Source organism: Anopheles arabiensis, chromosome 3 (assembly GCF_016920715.1).
Source record: "Anopheles arabiensis isolate DONGOLA chromosome 3, AaraD3, whole genome shotgun sequence".
Lineage (NCBI taxonomy): Eukaryota > Metazoa > Arthropoda > Insecta > Diptera > Culicidae > Anopheles > Anopheles arabiensis.
In genome coordinates this window covers 53744821-53761504 of record NC_053518.1, presented here as the reverse complement: position 1 = coordinate 53761504, position 16684 = coordinate 53744821, and the positions used below count along the sequence as shown (strand labels likewise).

Here is a 16684-nt window from a genome sequence, read left to right as displayed (position 1 = left end):
CGTATTGAAGAACATGTAGATGCAGCTGGCCAATTTGCGTAAATTAAGTCAAGTATTCGCCCCGATGAGTTAGTATTGAAGTTAAGCTGGTATAGTCCACTCTGATGCAAACCATCAACGAACTGGACACTGCGCGTGAAGCGTGCATGAGGCTCATAGAAATCAAAAGCAGCTCCATTTTCCTCTGACGCCGATGTCCAGGATAGCGTAGACTGGTTGAAATCACCAATAAGCATGAACCTGTCTCTCGGACCAAGAGTAGTGCAGATATTAGCAACGAAATCGATCAATGCACTTATTTTCTCCTCATTCATGCTATGGTTAGGAGGCAGGTAGGCAGCGGCAATAAACAAACGGTGGTCGCATAACTGAATACATACGCAAGTGAGTTCTAACAGTTGCGGCAACGTAGGAAGCACATAAGAGAGAAGAGAAACGTTGCATGCAATTAAAACACCACCCCCACGAGAGTGAGAGCTGTTAGTGGCATCCCGGTCGCATCGGTAAACACGATACTCATCTCCTAGGAGGAGAGCGGTGGGAATACAAGGATCGAGCCAAGTTTCAGTGAGTACCAATACATTGTATTCCGTCTCAAGAACCGACAAACGGAACTCATCGGCTTTAGAACGCAGGCCACGCACATTCTGATAGTACACAGTGATACAAGCCGCTCGATCAGTGGGTGCTTGTTGCATAGTGTTAGTCAGCGCTGTGGTGTTGCAATTGAGCGAGCTTATCGTAGAAGGTGAGTGTATTGTGTTTGTTGTCGAAGGATTTGCTCGAGCCGTATGCGCAAAATATGGGTGCGCTGCTGTAGTGCGGACTTCGGAAAAAATTGAACCAGTGTAGTTTGAAGTGTTTTTGAACGTGACGTGGACGGAAGAGTGGGTGAAGGGAGAGTGCAGTTCATATCGGTTGGTGATTGTTCGGTTTGTGTTCGTGCGGGTTCATGGATATGTGCAGGTGAGTATGGATTATTGTGGGGATTATTGCGTTGGGTACAAGGCTGCTGTGGTGCCGGTGAGTGTTGAGTGCGAGGCTGTAGTGGTGCCGGTGTCTGCTGATTACGGGGTTATTGCGGTATCGGTGTGTAAGTGTTCGTGTGTTGTGTTCGTGAATGTAGAGATCGCGGCGGGAGCGAGATGAACTCACGCACACCGAGCCCGACCGGCCAGGAGGCTGCCAGGAGTGCCTTACTACGAAGGGCAGCAGGGATTCTGACCTTGAACGATACAGCATTCAATGGGCTAGGAACCGTTCCTGCTTTTAGCAGACTAAAAGCAATTGCGTCTGCAGTGTCCAACTGCAAACACACCAACGAGACAACTTGCTCTATGGTGACGGACGCAGCCAACCTTGAAAGATGCAGCCACAAATAACCGGTTCTTGATGTCTATGAAACAGTTGGTATTGAAGCGGAGGTTGTATTAGTACCTGTGATTATTGGTGGTAGTGAAGGACGATCGATCCGGTGAGTGTTGTTTGTATTTGTGTTGTTTGAGATTGCTGCACTGTCAACAAACACAGCATCTGAGGATGCAACTGCATCACGAAATAATCTTCGTCTTTTTCCGTTTGGTAGTGCATCTGGGAGCAATTGATTGCTATGTTGCAAGGATGCCGAATGGGCCGTGGCGATTCCGGCAAAGCCATCCCGAATCTCCTGTATTACCGGTGGGACCAAGCTAGCCTTCATGGCATCAACAGCAGCTGTGAGGGCTGCCTGAAACCCAACCTGCATACCCATGCCCTTGATCGCCTTGCTACGCGGATTCCCGATGACGTTAGTACACCCAATGCAACTCCAGTGCAGGGATGCCATCCGTTTCACTTCGTCGATGACCGATACAGGCACCTTAGTGCACGCCAGATGGTATGTACCCTCACAATATAGGCACGTAATTGACCCTTCAACCGGGCCCAGTGCTTCAGAACATGCATAACACACATCCTCCATTTTAGATGCCGCTGCAGATGAACGTCGAAGGAGCCACAAATAAAATCCAAATATATCGCGAACACGGTGGTTTTCGTCAGGAACACGATGGCAGGGTCACGAGACTACACTTATGGACACACTAAAACCCGTGTTGATTATAGCAAAACCAGATTACACCAATAAAACAGCGGATAAATGCGGAGCGATAGCAGTAGACACGCTATGTTGACAACTGTCAATGTGTATAGCACCCCGAGAGCAGGTATAACAGTGTGATTTGTAGCATACTAAACACCTGAATTTTGACATTTTAGTTTTCAAAAATCCACAAAAAATTAGATAGTGATCTTTTCGCCAAATACTACCGCAAAAAGAATAATCCTTGAATAAAAATCAACGATTTTTTAAAATACCATAAGATTTCGAGCACATGAAATCTTTCGCAACCCTCGCAATGTTTGACGGGACGCGAACGCAAAAACACACACACAAAGCCACGCACGCACGCAGGCAAGCACACAAACACACACCCCACTCCTCCCCCCTCGTGTTTTCGCAAGGTGATTCCGTAGGAGATCGCGAAACAGCAAAAAACACACACACACAACCACGCACGCACACATACACACACATACACATACACCTACCCCTCCCCTTCTCTTGGTGTTTTTTGCAAGGTGATCCCGTAGGATCTCGTTAAGCGAAGCGGCAAAAACACACACAGCCACGCACGCAGGCATGCACACACATACACACACAAAGACACGCGTGCGCATGCACGCACGAACGCACGAGGGAGTGTAAATGAAGAGGTTCTATACGTTGCCGGTCTCCCCCTCCCGTGTTCTCGTTCTCCGACAAGGCTGATGTGTGCACGTTTGTGCGTGTACCTTTGCCGTCCCTCCTCTCCTTCCTCATCCGTTGACCGTTCGTTGTAAGCTGGAGGATGAGTTCAGCGCTGTTGAAGAAATGAATGTTAAGAATAAGATTACTCACTCTTTCTTCGTATGCTTTGTGTAGCATATTACTTTATATATACACCTTTGGCGTTACATTGACCTTATGGAATTGTTAATTGGGTTGTCGAACCCCGAGACACACACGCAGTCGAGACGCACGAAGACACGACTGACAGGATTATTCATGTAAGACGACCGACAGCAGCGGACACGCTACTATAATCTGGCGACGAGGATTTTGGAATTTAACGCAGAAAACAAGGAAAAAAGGTGAGGAATATATAATTTTCTCCTAAAGTGAATAAAGTTAAAAGTTTTATACGTGAAAAAGTGTATAATGAAGCTGTAATCGTAATGGACAAGTTTGGAACAATAAGCGGGAAAAAAGTGTGGTTATGTGAAGCGTCGTTTTCGCTAACACACAAAATGTCATCGAACCCATCGTGGAAAGGTTGGAATAATATGGATTATTCTATTGTGAAAAGTTAAAATGGGCAGCATCATTAGGTAAAGCGTCATTTTTACCAACAAGAAGTGGCGAAAACTAATAGTTTTCCAGGAAATGTGCGAGAATTGAATTAGAATTCTCCAGGGTTGCTCAAAGGAGGTTGGCGGAAATCAATGGATTTCTCCACAAGTAGTGCGAGAATTGTTTCAGAATTCTCCATGTTTGTGCAAAGGAGGTTGGCGGAAATCATTGGATTTCTCCAGGACAAGAGCGAGACTTGTAAGAGAATTCTCCATGGTTTGAAAACGGAGGTTGGCGGAAATCAATGGATTTCTCCAGAAAAATGCGTGAATTGTAAGAGAATTCTCCATGAAAAAAAGGAGGTTGGCAGAAATGAATGCATTTCTCCAGCATAGGTGCGAGAATTGTAAAAGAATTCTCCATGTTTATTACAGGCGCAAGGAGCTGAAAAAAAACAATGGCTATTCCCAGTGTTAGTGATAGTAAATTTCTCCATGCTACGAAAGATATTTGTGGTTGCAGATTGATTTAACAGTTGATGTTAAGACTGATCTGGACACTAGTAATTAAGTTTCTGATTGATGAACACAAGATTTATTTAGTTTTGTGTTTTTTATTTGTTTTTGTTCTTGTAGATACAAGAAATGCGACCAGTACCAATGTTCCTGTGCGATAAAATTGAAACTGCTAAACTCGCAACAGAATGGAAAATTTGGAAGGAAGCGTTGGAATGCTACTTTGCAGCGTACAACGTAACGGACCAAACGGAGGAAAAATCAAAAACTACTACATCTCGGAGGACCGGCACTGCAGCGAGTGTTTAAAAATTTAAAAGATCATGATCATGTGTCTTTGGTTATGTTGGAACCGCGCTGGTATGACAAGGCAGTTGAAAAACTGGACGAGTTTTTCGGACCGCAGTATCAAGCTACAACGGAGAGACGCAACCTGCGAATGATGAAACAAAAACCAGGTGAACGTTTTGCGGAATATTTGATTCGTTTAAAACAACAGGCATCTCAGTGTGGATTTGACAAGTACAGTAAAGAAGCTCAACACTGCGGGAAATATACTTAACAGATGCAGTAGTTGAAGAATGTTCTTCCAATGAAGTCCGACGGAAAATTTTGCAGAAAAATTTGAAGTTTTCGGAAATCGAAGACATGGGAGTTGCGCAAGAGAGCATAGATAATCAAACAGCTGAAATGGCAGCTGGACTATCATCTAAAAAAGTGTTTAAAATCGAGCACGGCGGAAGAAAAGGAAATCCCAGAGCGGAATACAAGGGACCCAGACAAGTTGAAAACAGGCGTAATGAAAAGGCTTGTTTCAATTGCGGACGTGTAGGACACTTTGCGGCATCTTTCAATTGCCCTGCTCGCGGGAAGGAATGTAGAAATTGTAAGAAACTTGGTCATTTTGAACAAATGTGCCGAAAGTTTATGGAAAAGGGTCCGACTAAACGTCAAATAAGAGCAATTGACGAATCATCAGAGGCAAAACAACCGAAAACTGAAGAGGAAACAAATAGTTCGAAAGTGTATTATGCATTCTATTCAGGGAATGAGTTAAACGTAATATCTTGTATATCTTGTAATATCTTGGTGGAGTTTCTCTTGAAATGATGGTCGATTCAGGCGCTGATGCCAATTTAATTCCTAGTGAAATGTGGGAGGAATTAAAAAATCGGAACATAGCGGTAGTTTCATCAACGAAAGGAAGTTCGAAGATCTTGAGGGCATACGGAAGCAAAAAACCACTCACAATATTAGGCACTTTTGTTGCGGAGGTTGCTGTAGGGGGCCAACGCATTCAAGCGGAGTTTTTTGTGGTAGAAAAAGGACAACGTTGCTTACTGGGTGACAAGACGGGTAAGCAATTAGGTATTTTGAAAGTCGGGCTAGACATAAACAGAGTGCAAGTAGATCCGTTTCCAAAAATGAAGGGCATAACAGCAAAAATCAAGATGAATCCACAGATCATCCCGGTCTATCAGCCGATGCGACGAATTCCGATACCTTTGGAGGAGTCAGTAGATCGGAAGTTAGATGGATTGTTAAAAAGGGATATAATCGAGATAAAGACAGGCCCGACGACATGGGTTTCGCCATTGGTCGTAGTGGGAAAGTCAAACGGAGAGCCTCGTTTGTGTCTTGACCTCAGAAGAGTCAATGAAGCGGTATTAAGGGAACATCATCCAATGCCTTCGGTGGACGATTTTTTGGCGAAATTAAGACACGGACAGCTGTGGAGTAAACTTGATATTAAGGAAGCATTTCTTCAGATCGAATTAGACGAGGATTCGCGAGACGTGACAACTTTCATAACCCGACGAGGGTTGTACCGTTTCAAGCGGCTGCCGTTCGGTTTGGTGACTGCTCCAGAGTTATTTCAAAAGGCGATGGATGAGACTCTATCTGGTTGCGAAGGAACAATTTGGTATCTCGATGACGTGCTAATTGAAGGTCAAAATTTGCAGGAGCATGATGAACGGTTGAATAAGGTAATGGAATGTTTGAATTGAATTGAATGTAACAAATTTATTGAATAAATGGGTCTTTTCTATCATATGCAGGTTCTTAGTCGATTAAAAAACCGTGGAATAGAATTGAACTGGGAGAAATGCCAATTGCGAGTATCGGAGATAGAATTTTTAGGACACAGTCTTAATCAAGAGGGAATTATGTCATCAAGAAACAAAATTGAAACTATTCTATCGTTCCGTGAACCGCGATGTGAAACAGAAGTTCGTAGTTTTCTTGGGTTGGCAAATTACATGAATAAGTTCGTACCGATGTTAGCCACCCTCGATGAACCCTTACGGCGATTGCTACATAAGGACACAAGATTTGGATGGACAGAAGAACACGCAAAAGCATTCAATGCCATAAAGAAAGCAATGGGGAATATTGATAACTTGGGATTTTATAAAGTCGAGGACCGAACTGCCATAATGACCGACGCTAATCCGCATGGATTGGGCGCTATCCTTATTCAGTTCGATAATAGTGACAAACATCGTGTTATCAGCTTCGCTTCCAAAGCATTAACGGACACAGAACATCGTTACTGCCAGACTGAAAAGGAAGCACTAGGTATTGTTTGGGGCGTTGAACGTTTCCAATATTATTTACTAGGAAAAGAATTTGACATATTCACGGATTGTAAGGCATTAAACTATCTCTTCTCGAAAAGATCAAAACCGTGTGCGCGCATAAAAAAATGGTTATTGCGTTTACAAGCATTCGACTATAGGATCGTGTTTATGTCAGGGAAAGATAATGTAGCTGATGCATTATCTCGGCTTCCAGTACAAAATGCGATACCATTCGATCCATCAGAAGAAATATTCGTAAGAGAAGTGGCTACTCATGCGGCAAATTCTTCAGCGTTGAACTGGCGTGATATAGAAACAGAAAGTAGACAAGACGTAGAAATTCAAGAAGTATTAACGTTATTGAACACGGGAAAAACACAAGAGCTACCTATCGAGTACCGTGTGATTGCCAATGAATTATGTGAACTAGGAGGAGTTCTTCTTAGAGGAGATCGGATTGTCGTACCATTAGCTTTAAGGGATAATGTGCTGAAAACGGGCCATGAGGGACACCCAAGCATCACTATGATGAAAAATCATCTAAGATCTCATGTTTGGTGGCCAAAGATGGATGGACAGGTGGAACAATTTGTTAAGAATTGCTGAGGCTGTACACTTGTAGGGGCACCAGCACCTCCGGAACCCTTACAACGAAGTAAATTACCTGTTTCTCCTTGGCACACAATTACCTTAGATTTTCTCGGTCCTCTCCCAGAAGAACAACATCTCCTAGTAGTAATTGATTGCTACAGCCGATTCATGGAAGTGTGTGAAATGGAAACCACAACTACCAGCGATGTTATAAAAGAACTTTCAACAATGTTTAGTCGGTACGGCATTCCAATTGCACTGAAAGCTGACAACGCGCCACAACTTAGCAAAGAATGTACGGAATGGAAGGAGTTTTGTGAGGCGAATGGTATTAAACTCATGAATACCATTCCCTATTGGCCTCAATCGAACGGAGAGGTCGAACGTCAAAATCGATCAATTTTAAAACGGTTGCGTATATCCCAAGAACTTGGACAAGACTAGCGTCGGGAATTATATCAGTACCTACTAACATACCATTCAACCAAGCATCCGACTACGGGAAAATCTCCGGGAGAAATCATGTTTGGTCGACGGATCAAGGGCAAATTACCGTTATTGTCATCTTTTCAGGAGAACCCGGAAGTAAGAGATAGAGACACGTTTATAAAAGAGAAAGGGAAACAATATGCTGATAAGCGACGGGGTGCGCAAGAAAGCTCGATTGAAGAAGGGGACGAAGTGTTGGCTAAGAGAATATGGAAAACGAACAAACTAGATACGGAGTTCAGTAACGAAGAATTTATCGTCCGTCATAAGATAGGTACAAACACAATTATTAAATCGAAGGAAACAGGGAAAGAATACAGGAGAAGCTCCGCACATCTCAAAAAGATAAATGAAGCTTCTTCAAGCGGATTATTGCGGACAGATTCATCTGCAGATAACATCCTTGGTTCGAGTAGCAATTCGCCTAAGACGCTATCAGAGCCTGGTTCATCCAAACGGGTGGTCCAACCTCCAGTAAGACATCGTGACTACATATCATATTAGCTTTTTCACTATGATACATTTACTGTTATAAATGTTACACCTACAGGACAAATAAAGGGCAATATGGAATTTCCACATTATGATTAGACACAAATAAATATTTATAAAAAGGGGGGGATTGTAGCATATTACTTTATATATACACCTTTGGCGTTACATTGACCTTATGAAATTGTTAATTGGGTTGTCGAACCCCGAGACACACACACAGTCGAGACGCACGAAGACACGACTAACAGGATTATTCATGTACGACGACCGACAACAGCGGACACGCTACTACACTTTGTGTGTTATCATAACTTACCTTATTGCAAACAAAATCCGGAATGAAGCTCCTCGTTTAGAATATTCCGCATTCGATCACATCCTCGGCGATGCTCGACGCCATCAGTGGATGAAAGCAGGAAAAGATACAAAGAAAAGCATCAGTCACCATCAGCATCATCTTACTCTCACACTTTTACATCGGTTGATGATTCTTACCTTTTCAAATTCACCAAAACAAACAGCGATGGAACTAAATCCAGAACACCAAAATCACACACGATTTCTGGAGCAAACCGACACATCCTCCCCCTCCAATTGTTTGCCACAGACTGACGTGTGTGTGAGCAGCAATGTTCTTGATGCGGTGAGCAACGGTAAAGCACACACAAGAAGAAGCGAGACGGCTATACGAGTAGCGACTTACGCCGCCGCACACACAGCGTGTGTCATAATTTTAAGCGCGAAAATCTTAAAATTTAAGTTATTCATGACAAATTGTATCGACATTTTCATACTCTGACGAACTTTTACGAAAGATATGTAAAAACTTAATGTAGCTCAATTAAATTTAGTGCAATATCATTAGCAGAACATAACATTTTGATATTTGTTTGTAAGTTCAGATCCTAAGAGCTACTACTTTTTTGAACAATAAGTGTAGAAACATAAATTTTGTCTGAGTCCAGAACATACAATGATACAAGGATACAATGCGTGTAGGAGGGGGTAAAATCGCTTGGCTCATTGGTACCTACCCCCAGGACAATCGCATGGCAATCGGATTGAACGCGCAACATTTTCCATACAATCCGCAGTGTTGCGTTTTCTTCGCGCCAACTTTGCCTGTATTTTCAATGAGCCAAGCGATTTTACCCTCCTACACGCGTTGTATCCTAAAGCACGCTTGTCGCGGCAACGTTCACCACATACACACACACATCTCCACACTCAGGGTACGACATCTTCCCTGTTGCTGTTCTGGACTTAGACAAAATTTGTGTTTCTACACTTATTGTTCAAAAAAGTAGTAGCTCTTAGGATCTGAATTTACAAACAAATATCAAAATGTTATGTTCTGCTAATGATATTGCACTAAATTTAATTGCACTACATTAAGTTTTTACATATCTTTCGTAAAAGTTCGTCAGAGTATGAAAATGTCGATACAATTTGTCATGAATAACTTAAATTTTAAGATTTTCGCGCTTAAAATTATGACACACGCTGTGTGTGCGGCGGCGTAAGTCGCTACTCGTATAGCCGTCTCGCTTCTTCTTGTGTGTGCTTTACCGTTGCTCACCGCATCAAGAACATTGCTGCTCACACACACGTCAGTCTGTGGCAAACAATTGGAGGGGGAGGATGTGTCGGTTTGCTCCAGAAATCGTGTGTGATTTTGGTGTTCTGGATTTGGTTCCATCGCTGTTTGTTTTGGTGAATTTGAAAAGGTAAGAATCATCAATCGATGTAAAAGTGTGAGAGTAAGATGATGCTGATGGTGACTGATGCTTTTCTTTGTATCTTTTCCTGCTTTCATCCACTGATGGCGTCGAGCATCGCCGAGGATGTGATCGAATGCGGAATATTCTAAACGAGGAGCTTCATTCCGGATTTTGTTTGCAATAAGGTAAGTTATGATAACACACAAAGCATACCAAAAAAGAGTGAGTAATCTTATTCTTAACTTTCATTTCTTCAACAGCGCTGAACTCATCCTCCAGCTTACAACGAACGGTCAACGGATGAGGAAGGAGAGGAGGGACGGCAAAGGTACACGCACAAACGTGCACACATCAGCCTTGTCGGAGAACGAGAACACGGGAGGGGGAGACCGGTAACGTATTGAACCTCTTCATTTACACTCCCTCGTGCGTTCGTGCGTGCATGCGCACGCGTGTCTTTGTGTGTGTATGTGTGTGCATGCCTGCGTACGTGGCTGTGTGTGTTTTTGCCGCTTCGCATAACGAGATCCTACGGGATCACCTTGCAAAAAACACCAAGAGAGGGGGAGGGGTAGGTGTATGTGTATGTGTGTGTGTATGTGTGCTTGCATGCGTGCGTGGCTGTGTATGTGTGTGTATGTGTGCTTGCATGCGTGCGTGGCTGTGTATGTGTGTGTATGTGTGCTTGCATGCGTGCGTGGCTGTGTATGTGTGCTTGCATGCGTGCGTGGCTGTGTGCGTGTTTTTTGCTGTTTCGCGATCTCCTACGGAATCACCTTGCGAAAACACGAATGGGTGGGGGGGGAGGAGTGTGTGTGTGCTTGCCTGCGTGCTTTGTGTGTGTGTGTTTTTGCGTTCACGTTCTACGGGATCACTTTGCGAAAAACACTAAGGGGAGGAGGAGGTGTGTGTGTGTATGTGTTTTTTTTTTCTTTGCCGATTCTCTCGCGGATCTAGTTGTGTGCGTTAGTTTTTTTTTAGTTTCTTCAAAAAATCTTCGAAAAATACCAGTGGGGAGGATGTGTGTATGAAAGAATGTACTTCAGAAAAGAAAGTTAAAAATAAAAAACGAATATAAAATATGTTAAACGAAGTTTTAAGTGTGTCTGAACTCATTGCAATCCGAAAGAAAGCGAGGGGGGCTCTTAAAATGTAGTACACATGTATGCAACATGTATCGTGTCGCCGCGACGGTGTATCTCGCTCAATCCGTTAAGCCTGAAAAGTGCTTCTATCGGATCGTCTAATCGGGCGCCATTGAATCAATCCGTTAGCAAAAAGTCGCATGGATTTTGGTACCGGGGTACCCCCAGGACAATCGCATGGCAATCGGATTGAACGCGCAACATTTTCCATACAATCCGCAGTGTTGCGTTTTCTTCGCGCCAACTTTGCCTGTATTTTCAATGAGCCAAGCGATTTTACCCCCTCCTACACGCATTGTATCCTACAGCACGCTTGACGCGGCAACGTTCACCACATACACACACACATCTCCACACTCAGGGTACGACATCTTCCCTGTTGCTGTTCTGGACTCAGACAAAATTTGTGTTTCTACACTTATTGTTCAAAAAAGTAGTAGCTCTTAGGATCTGAATTTACAAACAAATATCAAAATGTTATGTTCTGCTAATGATATTGCACTAAATTTAATTGCACTACATTAAGTTTTTACATATCTTTCGTAAAAGTTCGTCAGAGTATGAAAATGTCGATACAATTTGTCATGAATAACTTAAATTTTAAGATTTTCGCGCTTAAAATTATGACACACGCTGTGTGTGCGGCGGCGTAAGTCGCTACTCGTATAGCCGTCTCGCTTCTTCTTGTGTGTGCTTTACCGTTGCTCACCGCATCAAGAACATTGCTGCTCACACACACGTCAGTCTGTGGCAAACAATTGGAGGGGGAGGATGTGTCGGTTTGCTCCAGAAATCGTGTGTGATTTTGGTGTTCTGGATTTGGTTCCATCGCTGTTTGTTTTGGTGAATTTGAAAAGGTAAGAATCATCAACCGATGTAAAAGTGTGAGAGTAAGATGATGCTGAAGGTGACTGATGCTTTTATTTATTTCTTTTCCTGCTTTCATCCACTGATGGCGTCGAGCATCGCCGAGGATGTGATCGAATGCGGAATATTCTAAACGAGGAGCTTCATTCCGGATTTTGTTTGCAATAAGGTAAGTTATGATAACACACAAAGCAGACCAAAAAAGAGTGAGTAATCTTATTCTTAACTTTCATTTCTTCAACAGCGCTGAACTCATCCTCCAGCTTACAACGAACGGTCAACGGATGAGGAAGGAGAGGAGGGATGGCAAAGGTACACGCACAAACGTGCACACCTCAGCCTTGTCGGAGAACGAGAACACGGGAGGGGGAGACCGGTAACGTAGGTTCTATACGTTCTTCATTTACGCTCCCTCGTGCGTTCGTGCGTGCATGCGCACGCGCGTCTGTGTGTGTGTATGTGTGTGCATGCCTGCGTGCGTGGCTGTGTGTGTTTTTGCCGCTTCGCTTAACGAGATCCTACGGGATCACCTTGTGAAAAACACCAAGAGAGGGGGAGGGGTAGGTGTATGTGTATGTGTGTGTATGTGTGCTTGCATGCGTACGTGGTTGTGAGTGTGTTTTTTGCTGTTTCGCGATCTCCTACGGAATCAAAAGGGGGTGGGGGGGAAACACGAGGGGGGGAGGAGTGAGGTGTGTGTTTGTGTGCTAGCCTGCATGCGTGCGTGGCTTTGTCTGTTTGTGTTTTTGCGTTCGCGTTCTCCTACGGGATCACCTTGCGAAAAACACCATGGGGAGGAGAAGGTGTGTGTGTGTTTTCTCTTCTTTGTCGTTTCGCACTCTCCCGTGGGTCTCCTTGTGTGCGTTAGTTTTTTTATTTTTCAAGAAGAAAAAAAAATACTTCGAAAAATACCAGTGTGTGTGTGTATGAATGAAAGAATGTGCTTAGAAAAAGAAAGTAGAAAATAAAAAAAAATGAACAACGGATTCGTAAGTGTGTTTGAACTCATTGCTATCCGAAAAAAAGTGAGGGGGGGCTCTTGAAATGTGGTATACATGTATGCAACATGTATCGTGTCGCCGCGACGGTGTATCTCGCTCAATCCGTTAAGCCTGAAAAGTGCTTCTATCGGATCGTCTAATCGGGCGCCATTTAATCAATCCGTTAGCGAAAAGTCGCATGGATTTTGGTACCGGGGTAACCGGCATTATCACGCGATTTTTATGTGTATCTATCATTTTTCTCATTCTAACATTCAGAAAAATTTTCATTCTGTCTTGCTCTTCTGGGTGTTGGTCTGGTTTTGCTTGCAACTTTTCTGTGTCACATCAAACATTCTCATGTTTCATATGGCTCTTCTCTTTCCATCGTTAGAGAGAAACTCTTGCGTCTCGCTTTTCTGGGACTTATCCAATCTCGCTTGCTACACCAATCGTTCACGCAAGCGTTCTCTCGCCCGCTCTTTGTATCATTGTACAGGTACTCCCCGATATACGCTATCAATGCGGACCGGAGGCAATAGCGTATCTCGAGTATTAGAGAAAGTCAAATTTCAAGGTTTTCAGTCAAATTATGGCTTATTTTCGTATAATTTTGCATGAAGTGGTAGGTTTTAGCCACTAAATTAGTTATTTGATCTGATTTCAACTGAAGATTACAATGTTATACCTTTTGAAATGGTTTTTAATATTCAACCAAAAGGGAATTTATTTTCCATTTGACATTCCATTTCTCAAATTAGTACAATTTGATCAAAGAACTGTCAAATTTAAAAAAAAAGCGTATAGCGAAATCACATATTTCGAGTCTGGCGTATATCGAGGAATACCTGTATATCTACACGAGGAAGGCGCTGCTTCGCGCTCTCATGAAAAAGTGGTAGTGTGATATCAAGTTTGCAAGCAGAAGAACCGCGTGAAATCAAGTTTGCCAGTCGATGCGTGCTCGTTTTTTCTCTCGCAAAACCACTACGAAAAAACTATTTGGTAAGTACAGCCTTTAAGTAAGAGTTACATCAATCTTTATCAAACTAAATGGTATTAATAATTGTGATATCAAATAATATTCGTTTTCTATAGAAATCCTAACACACGCACGAACGGAAGTGAGCACGGACCACGATAGAAACAATATTCAATTGATTGGTAAGTATTGCGCTTCGCGTGAAATGGAACAGCTGTTGGCAAAATATTTAATATTTCCCTCTATCCCTAGGAGTGCCGAAAACAACAGAACAGGAGAGGAAAGAAGGCAGGAACGATCCTCCAACGTGCTAGCGCCTGGTAGAGGAGAAGCGGCAGGAAGGTAGGGACGATCATCCAGCGCGCTAGCGCAGCATGTGGGAGCAGCGAGAGGGAGACAAGCAGGAAGAATTTTTAACGTGTGGACACCATTCGACGAAGACAACGCTGGATTAAAGGAAGAACGAAGAGAGAAGGCAGGCAAGACGGGTACGTGTGTATCTCGCACGGGTTTTCGGCAGTGTGAATTGTGTGAGTATTGAAAAGTGTATGTGTGAGTAGAGGTAAAGAGGTAAAATAAAGAGCGAATGTGTAGAACGGAAAAATGAGAGAGAGTCTGTGTTTGTTTTGGGAGAGAGGAGAGAATGAAAGAAATTGAACAATAATGTAGCATACAGAAACTGTATGATACACGCTGTCGCACCATTGCAGAAACGTGCTTTTTAGTGCTGCTAATGAGCACGATTTGATAACGTTTTGAGCCCGTTTTTTCTTATACAAAATTGTTAATTGTCGCGCGATAATGTCGGTTGGGAAGTGACTGCTGCCCAACCGGCATTATCGCGCGATTTTATGTATCTATCATTTTTCTCATTCTAACATTCAGAAAAATTTTCATTCTGTCTTGCTCTTCTGGGTGTTGGTCTGGTTTTGCTTGCAACTTTTCTGTGTCACATCAAACATTCTCATGTTTCATATGGCTCTTCTCTTTCCATCGTTAGAGAGAAACTCTTGCGTCTCGCTTTTCTGGGACTTATCCAATCTCGCTTGCTACACCAATCGTTCACGCAAGCGTTCTCTCGCCCGCTCTTTGTATCATTGTACAGGTACTCCCCGATATACGCTATCAATGCGGACCGGAGGCAATAGCGTATCTCGAGGATTAGAGAAAGTCAAATTTCAAGGTTTTCAGTCAAATTATGGCTTATTTTCGTATAATTTTGCATGAAGTGGTAGGTTTTAGCCACTAAATTAGTTATTTGATCTGATTTCAACTGAAGATTACAATGTTATACCTTTTGAAATGGTTTTTAATATTCAACCAAAAGGGAATTTATTTTCCATTTGACATTCCATTTCTCAAATTAGTACAATTTGATCAAAGAACTGTCAAATTTAGACAAAAAGCGTACAGCTAAATCGCGTATTTCGAGTATGGCGTATATCGGGGAATACCTGTATAGTCACCCGAAGAAGGCGCTGCTTCGCGTTCACATGAAAATGTGGTAGTGTGATATCAAGTTTGCAAGCGGTAGGCTACGTCGATGCGTGCCCGTTTTTTCTCTCGTGAAACCAGTACGGAAAAACTATTTGGTAAGTACAGCTTTTAATAAAGGATTATATCAATCTGTATCAAACTGAATGGTATTAATAATTGGTGATATCAAATCAATTTCGTTTTCTATAGCAAATCGTAACACACGCACAAACGGAAGTGAGCACGGACCACGATAGAAATAATCAATTGGTTGGTAAGTATCATGCTTCGCGTTAAATGGAACAGCGGTTTTCAAAATAGATAATATTTCCCTCTTTCACCAGCAGTGCCAAAAACAAAAGGACAGGAGAGGCAGGAACGATCATTCAACGCGTTAGCGCCGGAAGAAGGAGAAGCGGCAGGAAGGCAGGAACGATCCTCCAACGTGCTAGCGCCTGGTAGAGGAGAGGCGGCAGGAAGGTAGGGACGATCATCCATCACGCTAGCGCAGCATGTGGGAGCAGCGAGAGGGAGACAAGCAGGAAGAATTTTTAACGTGTGGACACCATTCGACGAAGACAACGCTGGATTAAAGGAAGAACGAAGAGAGAAGGCAGGCAAGACGGGTACGTGTGTATCTCGCACGGGTTTTCGGCAGTGCGCATTGTGTGAGTATTGAAAAGTGTATGTGTGAGTAGAGGTAAAGAGGTAAAATAAAGAGCGAATGTGTAGAACGGAAAAATGAGAGAGAGTCTGTGTTTGTTTTGGGAGAGAGGAGAGAATGAAAGAAATTGAACAATAATGTAGCATACAGAAACTGTATGATACACGCTGTCGCACCATTGCAGAAACGTGCTTTTTAGTGCTGCTAATGAGCACGATTTGATAACGTTTTGAGCCCGTTTTTTCTTATACAAAATTGTTAAATGTCGCGCGATAATGTCGGTTGGGAAGTGACTGCTGGTGGTTGTGATACGGTTGTGACACTGCCGTTTGAAATCGTCCGACGCCTTGGTGAGCAACAACCGACTTCAGTAGCATATTCGCCGTTGCAAGTAGCTGCTGGTGGTGGTGTTACTGTTGTGACACTGCCGTCCGGAACTGTTCGATGCATTGGGGACCAGCAGCCGAGTTCAGTTGTATATTCGCTGATGCAAGCGGTTTCTGGTGGTGGCGTTGCTACTGTGATGCGGCCGCCCGGTACCGTTCGACGCATCGACGGACAACAGCCGAGTTCAGCTGCACGTTCAACGGTGCAAGCGGCTTCTGGTAGTGGCGTTGCTGTTGCGGCACGGCCGCCCGGAATCGCTCGACACATCGGTGATCTGCAGCCGAGTTCAGCTGCCTATTCATCGTTGCAAGCAGCTGCCGGTGGAAGTGTTGTTGTTGGTGCACGGCCGCCCGGTACCGTTCGACGCATCGACGGACAACAGCCGAGTTCAGCTGCACGTTCAACGTGGCAAGCGGCTTC

General features: G+C 43.5%; 1 protein-coding gene and 2 long non-coding RNA genes across 5 annotated transcripts; all 3 read left to right on the top strand.

Annotated features, from left to right (window-relative positions):
• Positions 1-583: 583 nt before the first annotated feature.
• On the top strand, positions 584-2178 carry LOC120903236. Of its 3 annotated transcripts, none has more exons than XM_040312528.1 (3): positions 584-966; positions 1586-1876; positions 1966-2178. In XM_040312528.1, the coding sequence occupies exons 2-3, from the start codon at positions 1610-1612 to the stop codon at positions 2083-2085; spliced, it is 387 nt and encodes a 128-aa protein (XP_040168462.1). In that variant the 5' UTR covers positions 584-966; positions 1586-1609; the 3' UTR covers positions 2086-2178. The 3 variants fall into 3 exon arrangements, with proteins under 3 accessions (XP_040168462.1, XP_040168463.1, XP_040168461.1); XM_040312529.1 differs by lacking the exon at positions 584-966 and adding an exon at positions 1408-1474; XM_040312527.1 differs by lacking the exon at positions 584-966 and having other exon boundaries at positions 1491-1876.
• Positions 2179-13625: 11447 nt separating this feature from the next.
• Positions 13626-14494, top strand: LOC120903238. Its single transcript, XR_005739562.1, has 3 exons — positions 13626-13760; positions 13854-13919; positions 13990-14494. It is a non-coding gene; the product is annotated as an uncharacterized LOC120903238 (long non-coding RNA).
• Positions 14495-15291: 797 nt separating this feature from the next.
• On the top strand, positions 15292-15863 carry LOC120903237. Its single transcript, XR_005739561.1, has 3 exons — positions 15292-15329; positions 15424-15487; positions 15561-15863. It is a non-coding gene; the product is annotated as an uncharacterized LOC120903237 (long non-coding RNA).
• Positions 15864-16684: the final 821 nt, after the last annotated feature.

Excerpts from the sequence above, each read along its gene's own strand:
- LOC120903236 (XM_040312528.1), top strand. The coding sequence starts at position 1,610 with ATGTTGCAAGGATGCCGAATGGGCCGTGGCGATTCCGGCAAAGCCATC. Across the intron at positions 1,877-1,965 it reads ACCTTAGTGCACGCCAGATG|ATGCCGCTGCAGATGAACGT; the intron begins GTATGTACCCTC and ends CCTCCATTTTAG.